At 35.0% G+C, this 15232-nt stretch overlaps 2 protein-coding genes across 2 annotated transcripts; both read right to left on the bottom strand.

Annotated features, from left to right (window-relative positions):
* Positions 1-4162: 4162 nt before the first annotated feature.
* Positions 4163-10733, bottom strand: LOC108214574 (hypothetical protein). The gene is made up of 6 exons (XM_064089460.1): positions 10608-10733; positions 9659-9749; positions 9376-9424; positions 9152-9276; positions 5626-5984; positions 4163-5503 (listed from the first exon to the last, which is right to left on the bottom strand). The coding sequence occupies exons 4-6, from the start codon at positions 9203-9205 to the stop codon at positions 4471-4473; spliced, it is 1446 nt and encodes a 481-aa protein (XP_063945530.1). The 5' UTR covers positions 9206-9276; positions 9376-9424; positions 9659-9749; positions 10608-10733; the 3' UTR covers positions 4163-4470.
* On the bottom strand, positions 10467-12813 carry LOC108214573 (uncharacterized). The gene is made up of 2 exons (XM_017386643.2): positions 11989-12813; positions 10467-11872 (listed from the first exon to the last, which is right to left on the bottom strand). The coding sequence occupies exons 1-2, from the start codon at positions 12714-12716 to the stop codon at positions 10747-10749; spliced, it is 1854 nt and encodes a 617-aa protein (XP_017242132.1). The 5' UTR covers positions 12717-12813; the 3' UTR covers positions 10467-10746.
* Between the last annotated feature and the right edge of the window lie 2419 nt (positions 12814-15232).

Genomic DNA, 15232 nt, shown 5'->3' with positions numbered 1-15232 from the left:
CATCGTCCATCACAGCCATATTTGCCTCCACTTCTTGCGTTCCTTTATTCTTCCTAGGTTTCTTACATTCTGAGGCAAAGTGACCATAAATGTTACAGTTGTAGCATTTGATAATGCTTTTGTCAAATTTTCCACGACCTCTCTGTTTTGACCTGTCACCATTGTTTCGTTTCAGCCATTCTTCACGTGTCAATAACAACTTCTTCTCTTCTCCTTCACGTTTGGCCCATTTCTCTTCTGTCAACATGAGCTGGGTCTCCTTTGTTTCTGTCTTCCCTTTCACTCGTTCTTCGTGTGCCTTGAGAGAACCCACAGCTTCCTCGATTGTCATTTTCTCCATATCTCCAAATTGTTCTAGTGTTGAGGTTATTTGTAGGAACCTAGCAGGAACAGCACGCAACAATTTCTTTACAACATATGATTCCTCCATTGTTTCTCCCAGTGCTCGTATATTTGTAACGAGACTGTTCATTCTCATGTGAAAGTCCTCAATCTTTTCACTGTCACTCATACTCAGCATTTCAAACTCGGATTTCAGAGTCTGAACACGTGCCTTCTTTGCTCTGCTTGCACCTTGGCACAATGTCTTTATCATTTCCCAACTTTCCTGTGCTGTTTTCTTGTTTGCAATCGAAAGTAGCACATCTTCAGGGATTGCCTGATACACCATTGTCAGCGCCACTTTGTCTATCTTCTCCTCGACAGCAATCTTGGGATCACTTGGTTCTACTGCATTCCAGACCCCCTGCGCTTGCATATATACCTTCATTTTAAGTGCCCAAGCCGTATAGTTGCTTCTATCTAGCATTGGGTAACTCAGACCGTACGAGCCTCCTTTACCTTTGTTTGCCTCCATCCTTGGTGACAAAAACGTATGCCAAGACCTTCAGGCTCTGATACCACTTCTTGACTCTATCACAATTATTATATAAACTGTATATAGTGAAAAGAATGAATTTGCTTGACAAAGTGTCTTCTGCATATTTTATTCAATGAACGTTACATCAATATATAGCAAAACAAAGCTAACAAGATAAAGAACTAAAACTGAAAAGCAACAACCTAGCGCAACTAACGCAACAAACCAGCAGACTCCTGGAGATGGATTTCTAGCCAAACTCTACCACCTCTTGATTTATTCAGACTCCTAAAACCATGCTAAACTGACTAATAATTTAAAACAAATAAAAACACTCTCCTAATTTCAAATGTAACGTTCAGAAGTTTGAGATTAACTGCAACATGTACTCACTTGTCATGACTTACACTGACATTCTCTTACTGTATTAATAGGTTAATGTAACAAACTTTTATATATGAAATACTAATCTATCCGTATTGAACTATTTGATTCCTATTCTGTCAAAAAATAACTAACTAATTCCTATACTATCTGTACAAGTAGTATTCTGTGTTTCCTACTTAAGATATCCTGAAAAAAACAATGTGATATGTGCAAACCAAATATCCTCTAGCTAAGATAAAATTCAGACCCCTTTACATAGTCTCCCCATCTGTACACCCAAAGACAAGAAGCACATCCTAAACTAGGGGTGAGCAAAAAAAACCGGAAAACCGAAACCGAGCCGAAAAACCGAAAAACCACACCGAAAAAAACCGAAACCGACAAAAACCGAAAAAAACCGTAGCCTAACCGAACCGACGGTTAACCGAACCGACGGTTACGGTTTTACCCCTATAACCGAACCGAGAAACCGAACCGCTAATATTATTTTAAAATATTTAATATATATATTTTTTGAAATCATATTATTTTAAAATATTTAATATATATATTTATTTATTTTATATAGATTTATGTGCTACTAACTATATACATTTATATTTTATTTAATAGATGATCAGTGCATTAGTGATTACTGGTTATCGATTCCCTTTAATCAAGATGGGGTCTGCAGGTGAGGTTTCACCTAATTATTGTCACCATTTGCCAATGTGTGGTAACAATGCTAATGTGTGGTAACAAAAGATGTAGTCTAGTCCCTGTGTCTTGAGTTTTCAAGTTTTACAGGAAAAAGTTTAATGATATTTAAGAGAATAAATTATTAAATTTGAAAACCGAAAAAAACCGAAACCGACAAATGGTTAACCGAACCGAGAAAAATCGTTCCTAACGGTTCGGTTACGGTTAATACCTAGAAACCGAACCGAACCGACATACACGGTTTGGTAACGGTTTTTGGTAAAAACCGAACCGAACCGATCCGTGCACACCCCTATCCTAAACCCTTCCTTCCAAATTCAACTGAGGACTCACCTATAGTCCAAACTGAAGAATCAGTCTTTACATGAGAATACAAATCATGCTGCAAAAAAACAACAAAAGGGTCAACACAAAACATCAAACTGAAGACTCTTTGTTTTTTAGGCTGATTGTGTTGATGAGGTTTAGTGTTTTTTCAAACTGAAGTTCATTTCAACTGAATTATATATATAAAAATGTAAAATAGTAATTCCTACTTATCTGTTCTTTTAATTAGTACTAATCTTATATAAGCAAGAATAATCTTTTTTTCTACGGCGAAAAATGAAAACACACAACAGAAATAAGAGCACGATTTAACCATATTTTCCAAAAAACAAAATGGGAATCTGATTAATATTTTTACTAAATAAACACGTACATAAACAAAATATTATAATAAACAAATTAAACTTAAATAGAACAAAATTATTTTTATTCATAAAAACAAATAACGACTAATTATTTTATTTAAACTAAAACATGACAAGTAAACTTGCTCCAAATTCATTTTGCATTTGCTCCTCCCAAGAGTAAGAATGCACAACGCATATCAATCCTAATATAACAGGTCTTACAGAGGTAGCAGAATCCATTTGTTTGGTAGCGACAAACTTCACACTTGGCAAAATGAAAGATCCTGTCCTATTGGCAAAGAACAAGTGAATGCTGGGGATTAAGGGGAGATACTCCTGCTACCAACACTGGTAACCACATTTCGTACAAGCGTAGTAAGACAGATGAAAAACAGTAATTAGTTGAGTGCAAATCAACACTCTTCTATCCTTATCATTGTCGGTGTTAATGTTATTTTTACTAGTAGCAAACTCTGACTGTACTAATAGATGCTCCTCCTGACTCCAGTGTTCTTTAATTATGGGAGGATCAGGACCTGTTTTCATCTTTACCTTGACATTGGACTTGGAGCTTGCAATACTGGAATATAAAGGTTGCGTTCACTTGGATGGAATGGGATGAAAATATATGGACAAGTTTTATGGAGAACGAAGAAAAAATGAGGGGATAATGATTAAATATGAGTAAGTTAAAACTTTTTATGAAGAAGCTGATAGGAAAACATGATGAACAAATGGAATGAACATTCCTTGAGTAATTGACATTTTGCACCCCATAAGTTTAAGCGCTTTTTCAGTTTGGTCCCAAACAAAATTTCTTGTCAATATGCACCCTAGTGTTTAAAAAGCGTTTCAATATGCACCCTTTTGACCATTTTCTGTGAAGTTGATTGTTAAAATTAACGGCTGTAAGGGTAAAATAATAATTTTTTTATGGAAAATATAGTAGAAGGAAGTATACAGAATTACTATTTACCCCTGCAGCCGTTAATTTTAACAGTCAATTTGACAGAAAAAGGTCAAAATGGTGCATATTGAATCGCCTTTTAAACATTGGGGTGCATATTGACAAAAAATGTTGTTTGAGACCAAATCGAAAAAGCACTTAAACTTGTGGGATGCAAAGTGTCAATTACTCACATTCCTTTCAAAACATGTGGGTTAGATTTTTAGTTAAAATAGTTAGAATAGAATGATTGAAGGAATGAAAATTATAAACAATTTCACTAATCAGTCACAATTTATAATACAAATTTCATTTCATTCTCCCCTCATTCACACAGCCTAAGAGATCAAATCATTATTCTTCACTATGCAGTGGAAACTCTACGAGATCAGGTTCGTTAAGAGTGGCCTCTTCCTCAATCTCATTTCTTATATAACAAACTGAAATTAGTTAAGCGATTGCAGTACTCAGACATTAGCTCATGAAAAAAATAGAAAAATAGATGATTAAAACGGCAAACAAAACTAAAGTAAATTCAGGGTACTTGCATAGCAGGTGCTGTATGTGATGTAGCACATCTCATATGCACCAAACACAAGAGAAATAAGAAGATGATTTTACCATATGTTCCAAAAACAAAAACTCTCATGAGCAGTGCTAAAAGAGCTGCATTCCTAATTTCCTGATCTTACTACCATCAATAACTTCACTAATCTGATTAAGACTTTAGCCGCAAAATTACATCTTACATTAAACAAACAAAATCCAAATTCCGTCAAAAAAAAAATCTAATAAAAGTAAATTATTTTAATACATAGAAAACAACTTTCAAAACAAGAACATAAGAAATGAAATTCTTGAAGTGTTTTTGCTCATCCCAAATCGCCTGGCACCTCACTCCATCATCAAAAGTGTATGGACTTGTTACTGGCCTTGATTTGACTAACACAGGGACAGCATATAAGATATCCACACCCATCACATTCCAAAAAGTGATTCGACTTGTAGCCATTCCCGCAATATCTACAGAAGTACTCCGATTGGGTCTTTCTTGTACGCCTCTTCAAGACCAATGCAAGTGTGTGTGATTGGTCGTTAATATCAACTTCGACAGTCCTTCCTAACTTGACACTTCCACCCGAAAGAAGGCAATCATTGTGAAAAGAATGATCACATTCATCACAGTGATAGAGCCACCATTGATTATTAACTTGGTCTTCACATATTTCACAATAGAATACTCCCTCGTAGAAGAATGGAGGTCGTCTCAAGGTTACAGGGTGATCATCGTATCTGTGTTTCATGCTACCAGGATAAAATGCACTATCTATATCAATTTGAAAGTTACCACAAGTTCCACATCCATATTGCACACCACCTCCAATAGTATAACCACTCACACTGCATTCAAATTTGAAGGATGGACGATAAACAAGGGAGTGGTGGTTGTGTGATTTATGCTTTATCTTGGTGGGTAAGAATGCACAACGTATATCAATTGTAATATTACAGGTCTTGCAATGGTAGAAGAATCCATTTGCTACCAATACTCTTGGCAACTTAGTGGCACAAAAGGAATGAAGAAAGAAACCACATTTCATACAAGCATAGTAAGATGGATGGAAAATAGTTATGGGTTGAATGCAACCGTCGCATATCAACTCTCTTCTATCATACTTTTTTTCGTTGTTATCATTCTCACTAGTACTAAACTGGAACTGCACTAATGGATGTTCCTTACGACTCCAGTGTTCATTAATTATGGGAGGATCAGGAGCTGTTAATATAGCAATACTGTTTTCATTTTTACCTTCATATTGAAACTGGAGCTTGCAACACTGGGATATTATCAGATCCAATAGTGATTCCACACTATGCAGTGGAAGCTCCACCAAATGAGGTTCATCATTCAGAGTGCCCTCTTCTTCACTCTCATTTCTGAAAAAAATCGTAACTAGTTAAGCCATGGCAGTACTCAAGACATTAGATCATGACAATAGAAAAACAGATTATGAAAAATGGCAAAAGAAAAAAACCAAGATTAAATTCAAAGTACTTACTCAGAAGGCGATGAATGTGAGGATGTTGCACATTTCATATGCACAAAATATGTGCATTTATGACAATAATAGAGCCAGGATTCTTTCCGAATTGGTTTCTTACATATATTGCAATATCGTTTGAAATAGCGATGCATTTTAGGAATGAAGTAGATAAGATCAAGAGGATGACGGTGGTATGTAGGATTGGGGATTGTTAAAGGCGAAAGAGCACATTTTTTGTGAATCCAAAAGTCACAAGTGGTGCATATATAGGAAGAGTCGTTAGCTTCTTCGGAACAAGCATCACAAGCAAATAACGATTCCCTGGGCACCAATGTTAGCGTGTGCTGCTCATGACCTGGATGATCAAGTGCTCTCTGTTGAAAAGCACAAAACACACACACAACAAATCCACAATCATCAGAACATACATAAGAGAATTTCATAACATGATTATAACAAACATCACAATATCCTCCAACCAGATCACGGAGGATCAAGGGGTGGTGGTTGTGCTTATAGAAAGTAATTGGAGTGGGTAATTCTGCACAACTCTTGTGGAGGTAGAAGCCTTGACACTCAGCATCATCACTACTACGACTACAAGTATATGTTAGAGAGCCTATAACACTTGTGTCGCAAACATGGCATATAGCATCATCTCCAACAACATCAAAATCTTTAAGTACTAATGAGTGTTTTGGGTGGCTAAAATGCTCTAGTGTTAGACTCATTTCGGGTATTGAGGCAGACATCTGATGGTAATGATGATTAACACCTAGGACACCAATTTAAGGACGCCAATGATCTTTGTTCCTTCAGTTTCAAGTTCATTTTCCTTCTCTTTTCTTTTTCTTTTCCCTCTCACTGGTGCCCACGCATCTCTTTTTTTTTCCTTGCTATTTGTGCGGTCTATTCTATTTACTTTCTTTTACTATTCCGTGTTTTCTTTTCCTTTTCCAAATTCGGCATTTCTTTTTATTATTCTTCCTTTTCTTTTTGCTTTTTTTAATCGTGTATTCCAAGTTTAGTATAGGAAAGAATTAGTTTTTCATACTCTGCTGCAACCCCGGGATCAACCTCAACAAGTTCAATCTTGGACGTTAACTTGCATCCCCCAGATAATCCAGGGATGAATTATTACTACTGTAATTCTTGATCAACTATCTCTAAACTTTTTCATAATCATCTAAGTCGAAAATTGGTTTTATTGATGCTACCTATGCTCAAACTGTAGCTAATCATATGTAAAATTTCTGCAAGTTTTTTTAGCACTTCACAAGACTTGGAATCCAGCTGCTTCTAGAAATTAAAAGTGTCGAGACTGATCGATCCTCTATTCCAGAAAAAAGACTAATATTGACCCATACGTTTTCTACTGTATCTCAGAATGAACTCAGAAACTTCATTTGGAAATAGTAGTATTTGTTCTTTCTATTTCATGCTCCTTTACATTCCTGACATAGTTACAGGAATAAATTTTATTATTCAGAGGAATATCGGTGAGATCTTATTCTAACTCCAATGACAAATGAACAAATTACATAAAACTCAGCTAGATAATGTGAATGTGGTATCAGATTTGTTATCTAAGCAGTTGTGGCCAGTAAGGGGGTGTTTACTGGGCATTCAAACACAAACACATAATGATAATGGTCACCCACGTTATTGTTTATTTTTCTTCTTCTATTCATCGTCTTCATTTATTCATTTACTTTTCCTTTTCCCCCTTTTACCATTTTTAAGTTTCATTTAATAATAACACATAACATAGCATAAATTAATATGACTAATTTTGGCTGGCCACTGGCAAGACGATGATGGTGATTACTGATTAGTAGGAGTCAGAATTATGAAGGGCAAAAATGCAGATTTCTACACCATTTTGTTGTGATGTTGAAGGTTGGGCATGCTATCTTAAATCATTGAATCATTCACAGGACCCAGGATCTGCACTGTACTACTACACCAGAGGTGCAGAAGAGTAGAGTCTGTCACCAAAGAATGAAAACTATATAGGTTAGGTCCTCCTACTGTGCCAACTAAATTGAACTCCACGGCTACAAAGTAATTCATAAACAAGAGACGAGGTCCAGGTCTTGGCAGTTGGTAGATACTTCTTTAGCAATATCGATAACAATTTATAAAAATGACAGCAAAGACACAAGATATAATATTATTAGACAATGCAACACTAAATAAAACCAATACATGACAGATAAAATTGCGCTAAAGTCTTTTTGATGTTCCCAAATCGTCTGGAAACCTTCCTTAACCTTAAAGGAGTAAATGATTTATGCTGGTATATTTACAACACTACACTGAAGTCAGAAAGCAGATATCCCTCGCTACATTGAAATGGTAAAAGTACCTAGTAAATGATTTCAGTCATGGCATGATGAAAAGAAATTGGTTTGACATTGCTTAATCCATCCTGACCCCTTATGTTATCCGTCGCTAGAACCAATCAGATACACGGATGACCTTCTTCTTTTTTCCTCTAGGGGGATCCTGATTTTGGGGCATTTCCTGTGCTCTTACATGTCATTCCAGTTTGATATCGCCTACCACTAATACATAATTAGTCTCCCTAGAAGTCCTGCTATGACGATAATCAATGCACTACAATGAAAGAAAATAACTCTCATGTGAACCATCATGGTCCATGGACCCTTGTCCGTGATAACTTATTTATTCAGATTCAAAGGGAGCAATAAGCACAGTCTAGTAGGTAGTTACAAGTTAGGGGTAATTATGTCATAGCACATTAGTTGGTTAGAGGATACAGTTCTGTATATAAGTCCATTTCTTCAGTCTTGTTTGTAACACAAGAGAATACAGTTTTCATAACAAACTCTTTCTTCTTCCTTTCTCTCTGCAACTTATAGCTTTCTACAAAAGGGATCAACACATAATTTATAATAATAAGTAACTTTCAAATTATCATCCAACATAATTACAGTAAAGTACTTCTGCAACGACATAATTGTCCATGTCGCTTTAGGATTTTATCTAAATAGTTACAACTTAGCTTAGGATATACATGTCGCATTAAAGCAGTGGTGGATCCAGACATATTAATCTGGGGGCATAATATAACATAACGGTATTATCGAAGGAAGGGTTTAAAATAAATGTATACAGAGACTAAAAATTAATCAAATTTTAAGGCCAAAAATATAAATATCACCAATTTTGAATCATAAAATTTTTGAACCGCTTAAGTAACTAAAATTTGATGTATTATATGATATTTGAATGGAAGTTAGGAATTTGTTATTCTATTTTTGAGAGTTATGTAATTATTTTAAGGATACTAAGTAAAATAAACACAAACTTAACATATAAATTTAAAAAATATACTAGTAATTTTTTTTATTAGGGGGCCCAACATGCTTAAATAACTTGTGTTTGTGGCTAGTACCACAGGTTCATAACAGAACCTTTGCTATTAAGTGGCAAAGGGATGTTCCACTTCCACACAACAACACTTGTCTTCAAGACTACATTAAAATGACATGTACAACACAGACAGCTAATTTACCTCTTCCTGAAACCTCTGAAGCATGAGGTGCTTGTGCTCCATATCCCCTGCCATAGGATCAAGCTTACCCTGACCCTGACCCTGTATAGGAGAAGGCCAAGCCTGCCCCTTGTCACAAAAATCCTCTGCCAATCACAAAAATCCATTACTAACAACCAAAAACCAACATCAAAAAATTCCGCTCTGAACAATTAACATAAAACTTAAACACATAGCACACACACCTATAGTCCAAAATAAAGAACCAGTCTTTACATGAGAATACAAATCATGCTGCGAAAAACAACAAAAGGATCATCACAAAACATCAAAATGAAGCAAAAATTATGCACATATTCACTTCTTCAAGTGTTTGATCCATTCAAACACCTTCTGGCTGAATTTTAATCATAACAATACAAGCTTTAGTTGAGCTGTTTTAATCCTAATAAATGGACATATAAGAAAGATGGTACTTGTGTATATATGTGATGATAGATAAAGAGGAGGAAGAGATTGAGAACATACTGCCGTGGAGGAAGCTGTGTCGTTTTTCAGGTCCCAATTTCTCTGCCATGAAGACTGTTTGTTTTGTTGATGAGGTTTAGTTTTTTTCGAACTGAAGTTCATTTCAACTGAATTATATATAAAAGAATGTAAAATAATAGTTACTACTTCTCTATTCTCTTAATTATTACTATAATCTCATATAAGCAAGAAAAAGTTTACGGAGAAAATGAAATCACACAGCAGAAATAAGAACACTATTTTACCATATTTTCCAAAACAAATTGGGAATCTGATTAATATTTATACTAAACAAACACATACATAAACAAAATATTATAATAAACAAACCAAACTTTAATTGAACAAAATTATGTTATTCATAAAAACAAATAACGACTAATTATTTTATTTAAACTAAAACATGACAGGTAAACTTGCTCCAAAGTCATTTTGCATTTGCTCTTCCCAAGAGTAAGAATGCACAACGCATATCAATCCTAATATAACAGGTCTAGTGTCTTAGTGTCTTACAGAGGTAGCAGAATCCATTTGTGTGGTAGCCACAAACTTCACACTTGGCAAAATAACAGATCCAAACAAGTAAAGAACAAGTGAATGTTGGGGATTAAGGGGAGACACTCCTGTCTCCTGCTAGCAATACTACTGTTAAATGCAAATCGACACTCTTCTATTTTAGTTATTGTGGGCGACTGGGCGTTGTCATTTTTACTGGTAGTGTTCTTTAATTATGGGAGGATCAGGAGCTGTTTTCATCTTTTGGGATGTTACCCTTAAACTAACTTCTGACTTTAAGTCAGTTTCTGGCTTATTTTTTACTTTAAGTCGGCTTCTTATTACAGAAACATACATTTTTTGGCTTACAACTGGAAACAGCTTTAAGTCCTCATATTACATTAAACAAAACAACACTTTAATGAACATAATATAAAACATAGGGGTTCCATACATGAAGATAAGTGGGTTGCCTTGCCAATTTCTCTGCCCAGGAGGGTCTGTGTATTTCTCAGGCCAAAAACATAAGTAACGAATAAAATTCTCCAAGCCTTTTTGCTCGTCCCAAATCGCCTGGCAACCTCACTCCATCATCAAAAGTGTATGGACTTGTTACTCGCCTTGACTTCACTAACACAGAGACAGCAGATAAGATATCCACACCCATCACATTCCAAAAAGTAATTCCAGATAAAGCTGTTCCCACAATATCTACAGTTGTACTTGGGTTGGGTCTTTTTTATACGACACTTCACCACCAAGGTAAGTGTGTGTGGTTGGTCGTTGATATCAAGTTCAATGTTCCTTCCTAACTTGACACTTCCATCCCAAAGAAGGCAATTATTGTGAAAAGAATGATCGCATTCCTCACAGTGATAGAGCCACCATTGATTATTAACTTGGTCTTCACATATTTCACAATAGAATACTCCCTCGTAGAAGAATGGAGGTTGTCTCAAGGTTACAGGGTGATCATCGTATCTGTGTTTCATCCTACCAGGATAAAATGCACTTGCTATATCTATATGAAAGTTACTGCAAGTTTCACATCCATATTGTGTACGACTTGTAAAATCATAACCACTCGCACTGCATTTAAAATTGGAGGTTGGACGTTGAACAAGGGAATGGTGCTTGTGCGATTTATGCTTTATCTTGGTGGGTAAGAATGCACAACGTATATCAATTCTAATATCACACGTCTCACAAAGAAAGTAGAATCCATTTGTTCTGTAACAGCAAATTTCACATTTTGCAAAAGTATAGAAGTAGTTTTTCTGGGAAAGAAGAAGCGAATGTTGGGGATGAGCAGGACATACTCCTGCTAGCAATACTGCTGGCAACTTAGTGGAACAAAAGGAGTGAAGAAAGAAACCACATTTCATACAAGCATAGTAAGATGGATGGAAAATAGTTATGGGTTGAATGCAACCATCGCATATCAACTCTCTTCTCTTATAATTATTTTCGTTGTCATCATTCTCACTAGTAGTGAACTGGAAGTGTACTAGTGGATGCTCCATATGACTCCAGTGTTGATTAATTATGGGAGGATCAGGAGCTGTTGATATAGGATTAGTGTTTTCATCTTTACCTTGAGATTCAACTTGGAGCTTGCAACACTGGGATATTATCAGATCAAATAGCAATTCTTCGGTAGGCAGAGGAAACTCTACTAAATCTGGTTCATTAGGAGTGCCCTCTTCTTCATTCTCATTTCTGCAAAAGTTCGGAATTAGTTAAGCCATGGCAGTACTCAAGACATTAGATCATGACAATAGAAAAACAGATTATCAAAATGGCACCAAAAAAAACCAAGAGTTCAAAGTACTTACTCAGAAGGTGATGAATGTGAGGATGTAGCACATTTCACATGCACGAAATATGTACATTTATGACAATAATACAGCCAGGCTTCTCTCATAACCCGTTTGTGACATATATTGCAATATCGTGTGAAATAGCGATGCATTTTAGGAATGGAGTAGATAAGATCAAGAGGATGATGGTGGTAAGAAGGATTGGGGATTGTTAAAGGCGAAAGAGCACATTTTTTGTGAATCCAAAAGTCACAAGTGGTGCATATATACGAAGAGTCTTTAGCTTCTTCCGAACAAGCATCACAAGCAAATAACGATTCCCTGGGCACCAATGTTAGCGTGTGCTGCTCATGACCTGGATGATCAAGTGCTCTCTGTTGAAAAGCGCAAAACACACACACAACAAATTCACAATCATCAGAACATAAATAAGCGAATTTCTCAACACGATTATAACAAACATCACAAGACCCTTTAACCGGACAGAGGATCAAGGGGTGCTGGTTGTGCTTATAGAAAGTAATTGGAGTGCTTAATTCTGCACAAGTCTTGTGGAGATAGAAACCTTCACACTTAGTATTATCATCACTACAAGTATATGTTGGAGAGCCTATAACACTTGTGTCACAAACATGGCATGTAGCATCATCTCCAACAACATCAAAATCTTTTAGTACAAGGGAGTGTTTTGGGTGGCTAAAATGCACTAGTGTTGAACTCATTTTTGGTGTTGAGGCAGACATCTGCAAAGACTGGAGAGAAGTTGAAGGCAGAGAGTACAGATAAGATAAGAAAATTTTGATGATGATCAGTATACCTAACTAAAGTTCACTTTAGCTCAGTGGACGACTGACTTTTCATGTTCATATAAACAATGTCCTAGCTAATCATTGTCCAGTAAAAATGTAACGTACTCCCTCCATCCCAATAGGTAGTATACATTTGGTGTGGACACGGAGACCAAGAAAAAGTGTAAAAAATGAATAAAGTTAGATGAAAAGTGAGTAAAGTGGCGGGACCCATTTATATTTAATTATAGATGTGTGATAGTGGGAGAAAGTAGTGGGTGTAATAGTGTTTATATTACGGGTTTGTCTAGTGTGTGCCCATGGGCACATGCTAAGCACAAACATTTATAAAATTGGAGGGTTTTGATTGGTGTGGTTGTTGTAACTGCAGGGGGGTCCACCATTATTAAAGAAAGTAAGCCAATAGAAACCATCCAATTTCATAAAATTTGATGCTTAGTATGTGCCCATGGGCACATCATAGAAAAACCGTTATATTATAAAATGAAGATAATGGAAGAAAGTAGTTGGTGTAATACTCCCTCCGTCTCAATTTATAGGTCCATTTTGGAATAAACACACATATTAAGAAAAAAGTTGGTTAGATGGAATCTTATCACATGTATCATTAATTAGTGCATTGATAAGTGAGAATATTGTTGAGTTTCAAAAAAATCACAATAAATATAGCGATTTAGTGCATTGAGAAATGAGAATAATGTTGAGTTTCAAAAAAATCACAATTAATATGTAGATAAATTTGTATTAAAATAATAGAGGGACAAGTATTTTGGGACAAATTTTTTTTCCAAACTGGACCTATAAATTGAGACGGAGGGAGTAGTGTTTTACATTATTAAAAATTGCTATTTTAGATATGTATAGAAATGATGGGACGTCCCAAAGAGGAAACTGTATAGAAATGACCGGAACGGAGGGAGTACCAAATATATTGAGGGTAACACATAATGGTAAAGAATGGTTCGGGTGATATAGGAGAACCAGAGAGAGAATGAATATTGAGGCGTGGAATAAATAAGGTAAAAAGTATATGTTTTTTTTTTAATAGAAGGAGATAATTCAATAAATAACATCCATACAGTCACTACAATAATGATCGAGTCGAACAAATATAGAATAGAATAACACGCCTGTCTTCATACCCAAGATGAGACAAATAAACGATGTTGAAATTAACGATGGTATATTTATAGATCCTTGTTCTGTGTTCACCATCTTTTCCAAACAATCCGTTTGACCTATCAACCACAAATGCAATTCCCGAAAGGCTTTTATTAATAAATCTGAACCAACTCTCACAAAAAAAAGGAGAGAAAACCACACACTCTCACAAAAGAGGAGAGAAAAATCACATACTCTCACCAAGGAGAGAAATCAAACTATAATTATAACACACTAGAAACGATTAGATCTACACCACGAATCTACACTTCAAGATAATCGATCCACTCATAAATTTAAAAAGCCCTCTGAAAGTGAATAAGAACGAAAATCGAAAGTTTCGGTGATATAGATCTAAGATAACTTTGCTCAAAGAGAGAGTTTTATTGAGAAAATCAAAGAAACAAGAAAAAATAACCAAAAAACAAGCAATTAAACGAAAAGATTTGGGGTTTTCCACCGAAAAATTGATAGAAGCCCCGTCGGAATGAGAAGAGAGAGAGGCGGCTTGAGAGATGAGAGAAAAAAAAAGCTTAGGGTTTATAATTTTTTTCTACTGGTAAAAAGTATATGTTTAACTTATAATCCAAGGGACCTGAGATAGAAGATATATTTATTTTAAGAAGTTGAATTTCAGATCTTTATTCTAATTAATTAAATTTTTTATATTTTTTGTTAAAAATAAAAATATGATATTTTTTTATAAAAGAATAAATATAATATTTTTAAATATATGATAAAAATCTTAAAAATGTGAAAAAAATTAATATAATTTTTCTTGCCAATTACTTATGATTATATTTGGTGATGATTAGTACTAGTACCTGACTAAAGTTTGCCTTAATATTTAAAAGCCATTGGATGACTGACTTTTTATGTTCTTGTAAACGATATCCTAATATAAAGTATGTAAAATCTGTCTAGTTGAGAAGATGAAATATATAAAGATAAATGGAGGGAAAAAAGGTGAATAAAGAGCAAAAAGTTTATCAAGGAAAAGGTAAAAAATAACAAATATTGAAAACATACTTATAATCCAATTGACAAGAGATCAAAGTTTTTTTTTTTAGATAAGTTGAATTCCAAGTTTTTATTTTGATCAATTAAGTCTTCTAAATCAAGGTTCTCCATCTCCAAGCTGTTTGATTAAGTTCTTGTTTGGTTACAGATAGAAAGTTAATTCTTATATAATTTGGAATCATCGTGAAAATTATAATAAATGGTAAGTTAAAATTTGTGTTAGGTTAGTGAAAATATTTTAACATTCTTATAAAAGTGCAAGTTATCAA

The sequence above is a fragment of the Daucus carota genome, chromosome 3 (genome assembly GCF_001625215.2).
Source record: "Daucus carota subsp. sativus chromosome 3, DH1 v3.0, whole genome shotgun sequence".
NCBI classification, from domain to species: Eukaryota; Viridiplantae; Streptophyta; class Magnoliopsida; order Apiales; family Apiaceae; genus Daucus; species Daucus carota.
This window is presented reverse-complemented; position numbering and strand designations above follow the sequence as displayed.

Excerpts from the sequence above, each read along its gene's own strand:
- LOC108214573 (XM_017386643.2), bottom strand. The coding sequence starts at position 12,716 with ATGTCTGCCTCAACACCAAAAATGAGTTCAACACTAGTGCATTTTAGC. Across the intron at positions 11,873-11,988 it reads TCACATTCATCACCTTCTGA|AAATGAGAATGAAGAAGAGG; the intron begins GTAAGTACTTTG and ends GAACTTTTGCAG.
- LOC108214574 (XM_064089460.1), bottom strand. The coding sequence starts at position 9,205 with ATGGCAGGGGATATGGAGCACAAGCACCTCATGCTTCAGAGGTTTCAG. Across the intron at positions 5,985-9,151 it reads TTCAGAGGTTTCAGGAAGAG|AGAGCACTTGATCATCCAGG; the intron begins GTAAATTAGCTG and ends GCTTTTCAACAG. Across the intron at positions 5,504-5,625 it reads TCACATTCATCGCCTTCTGA|AAATGAGAGTGAAGAAGAGG; the intron begins GTAAGTACTTTG and ends GATTTTTTTCAG.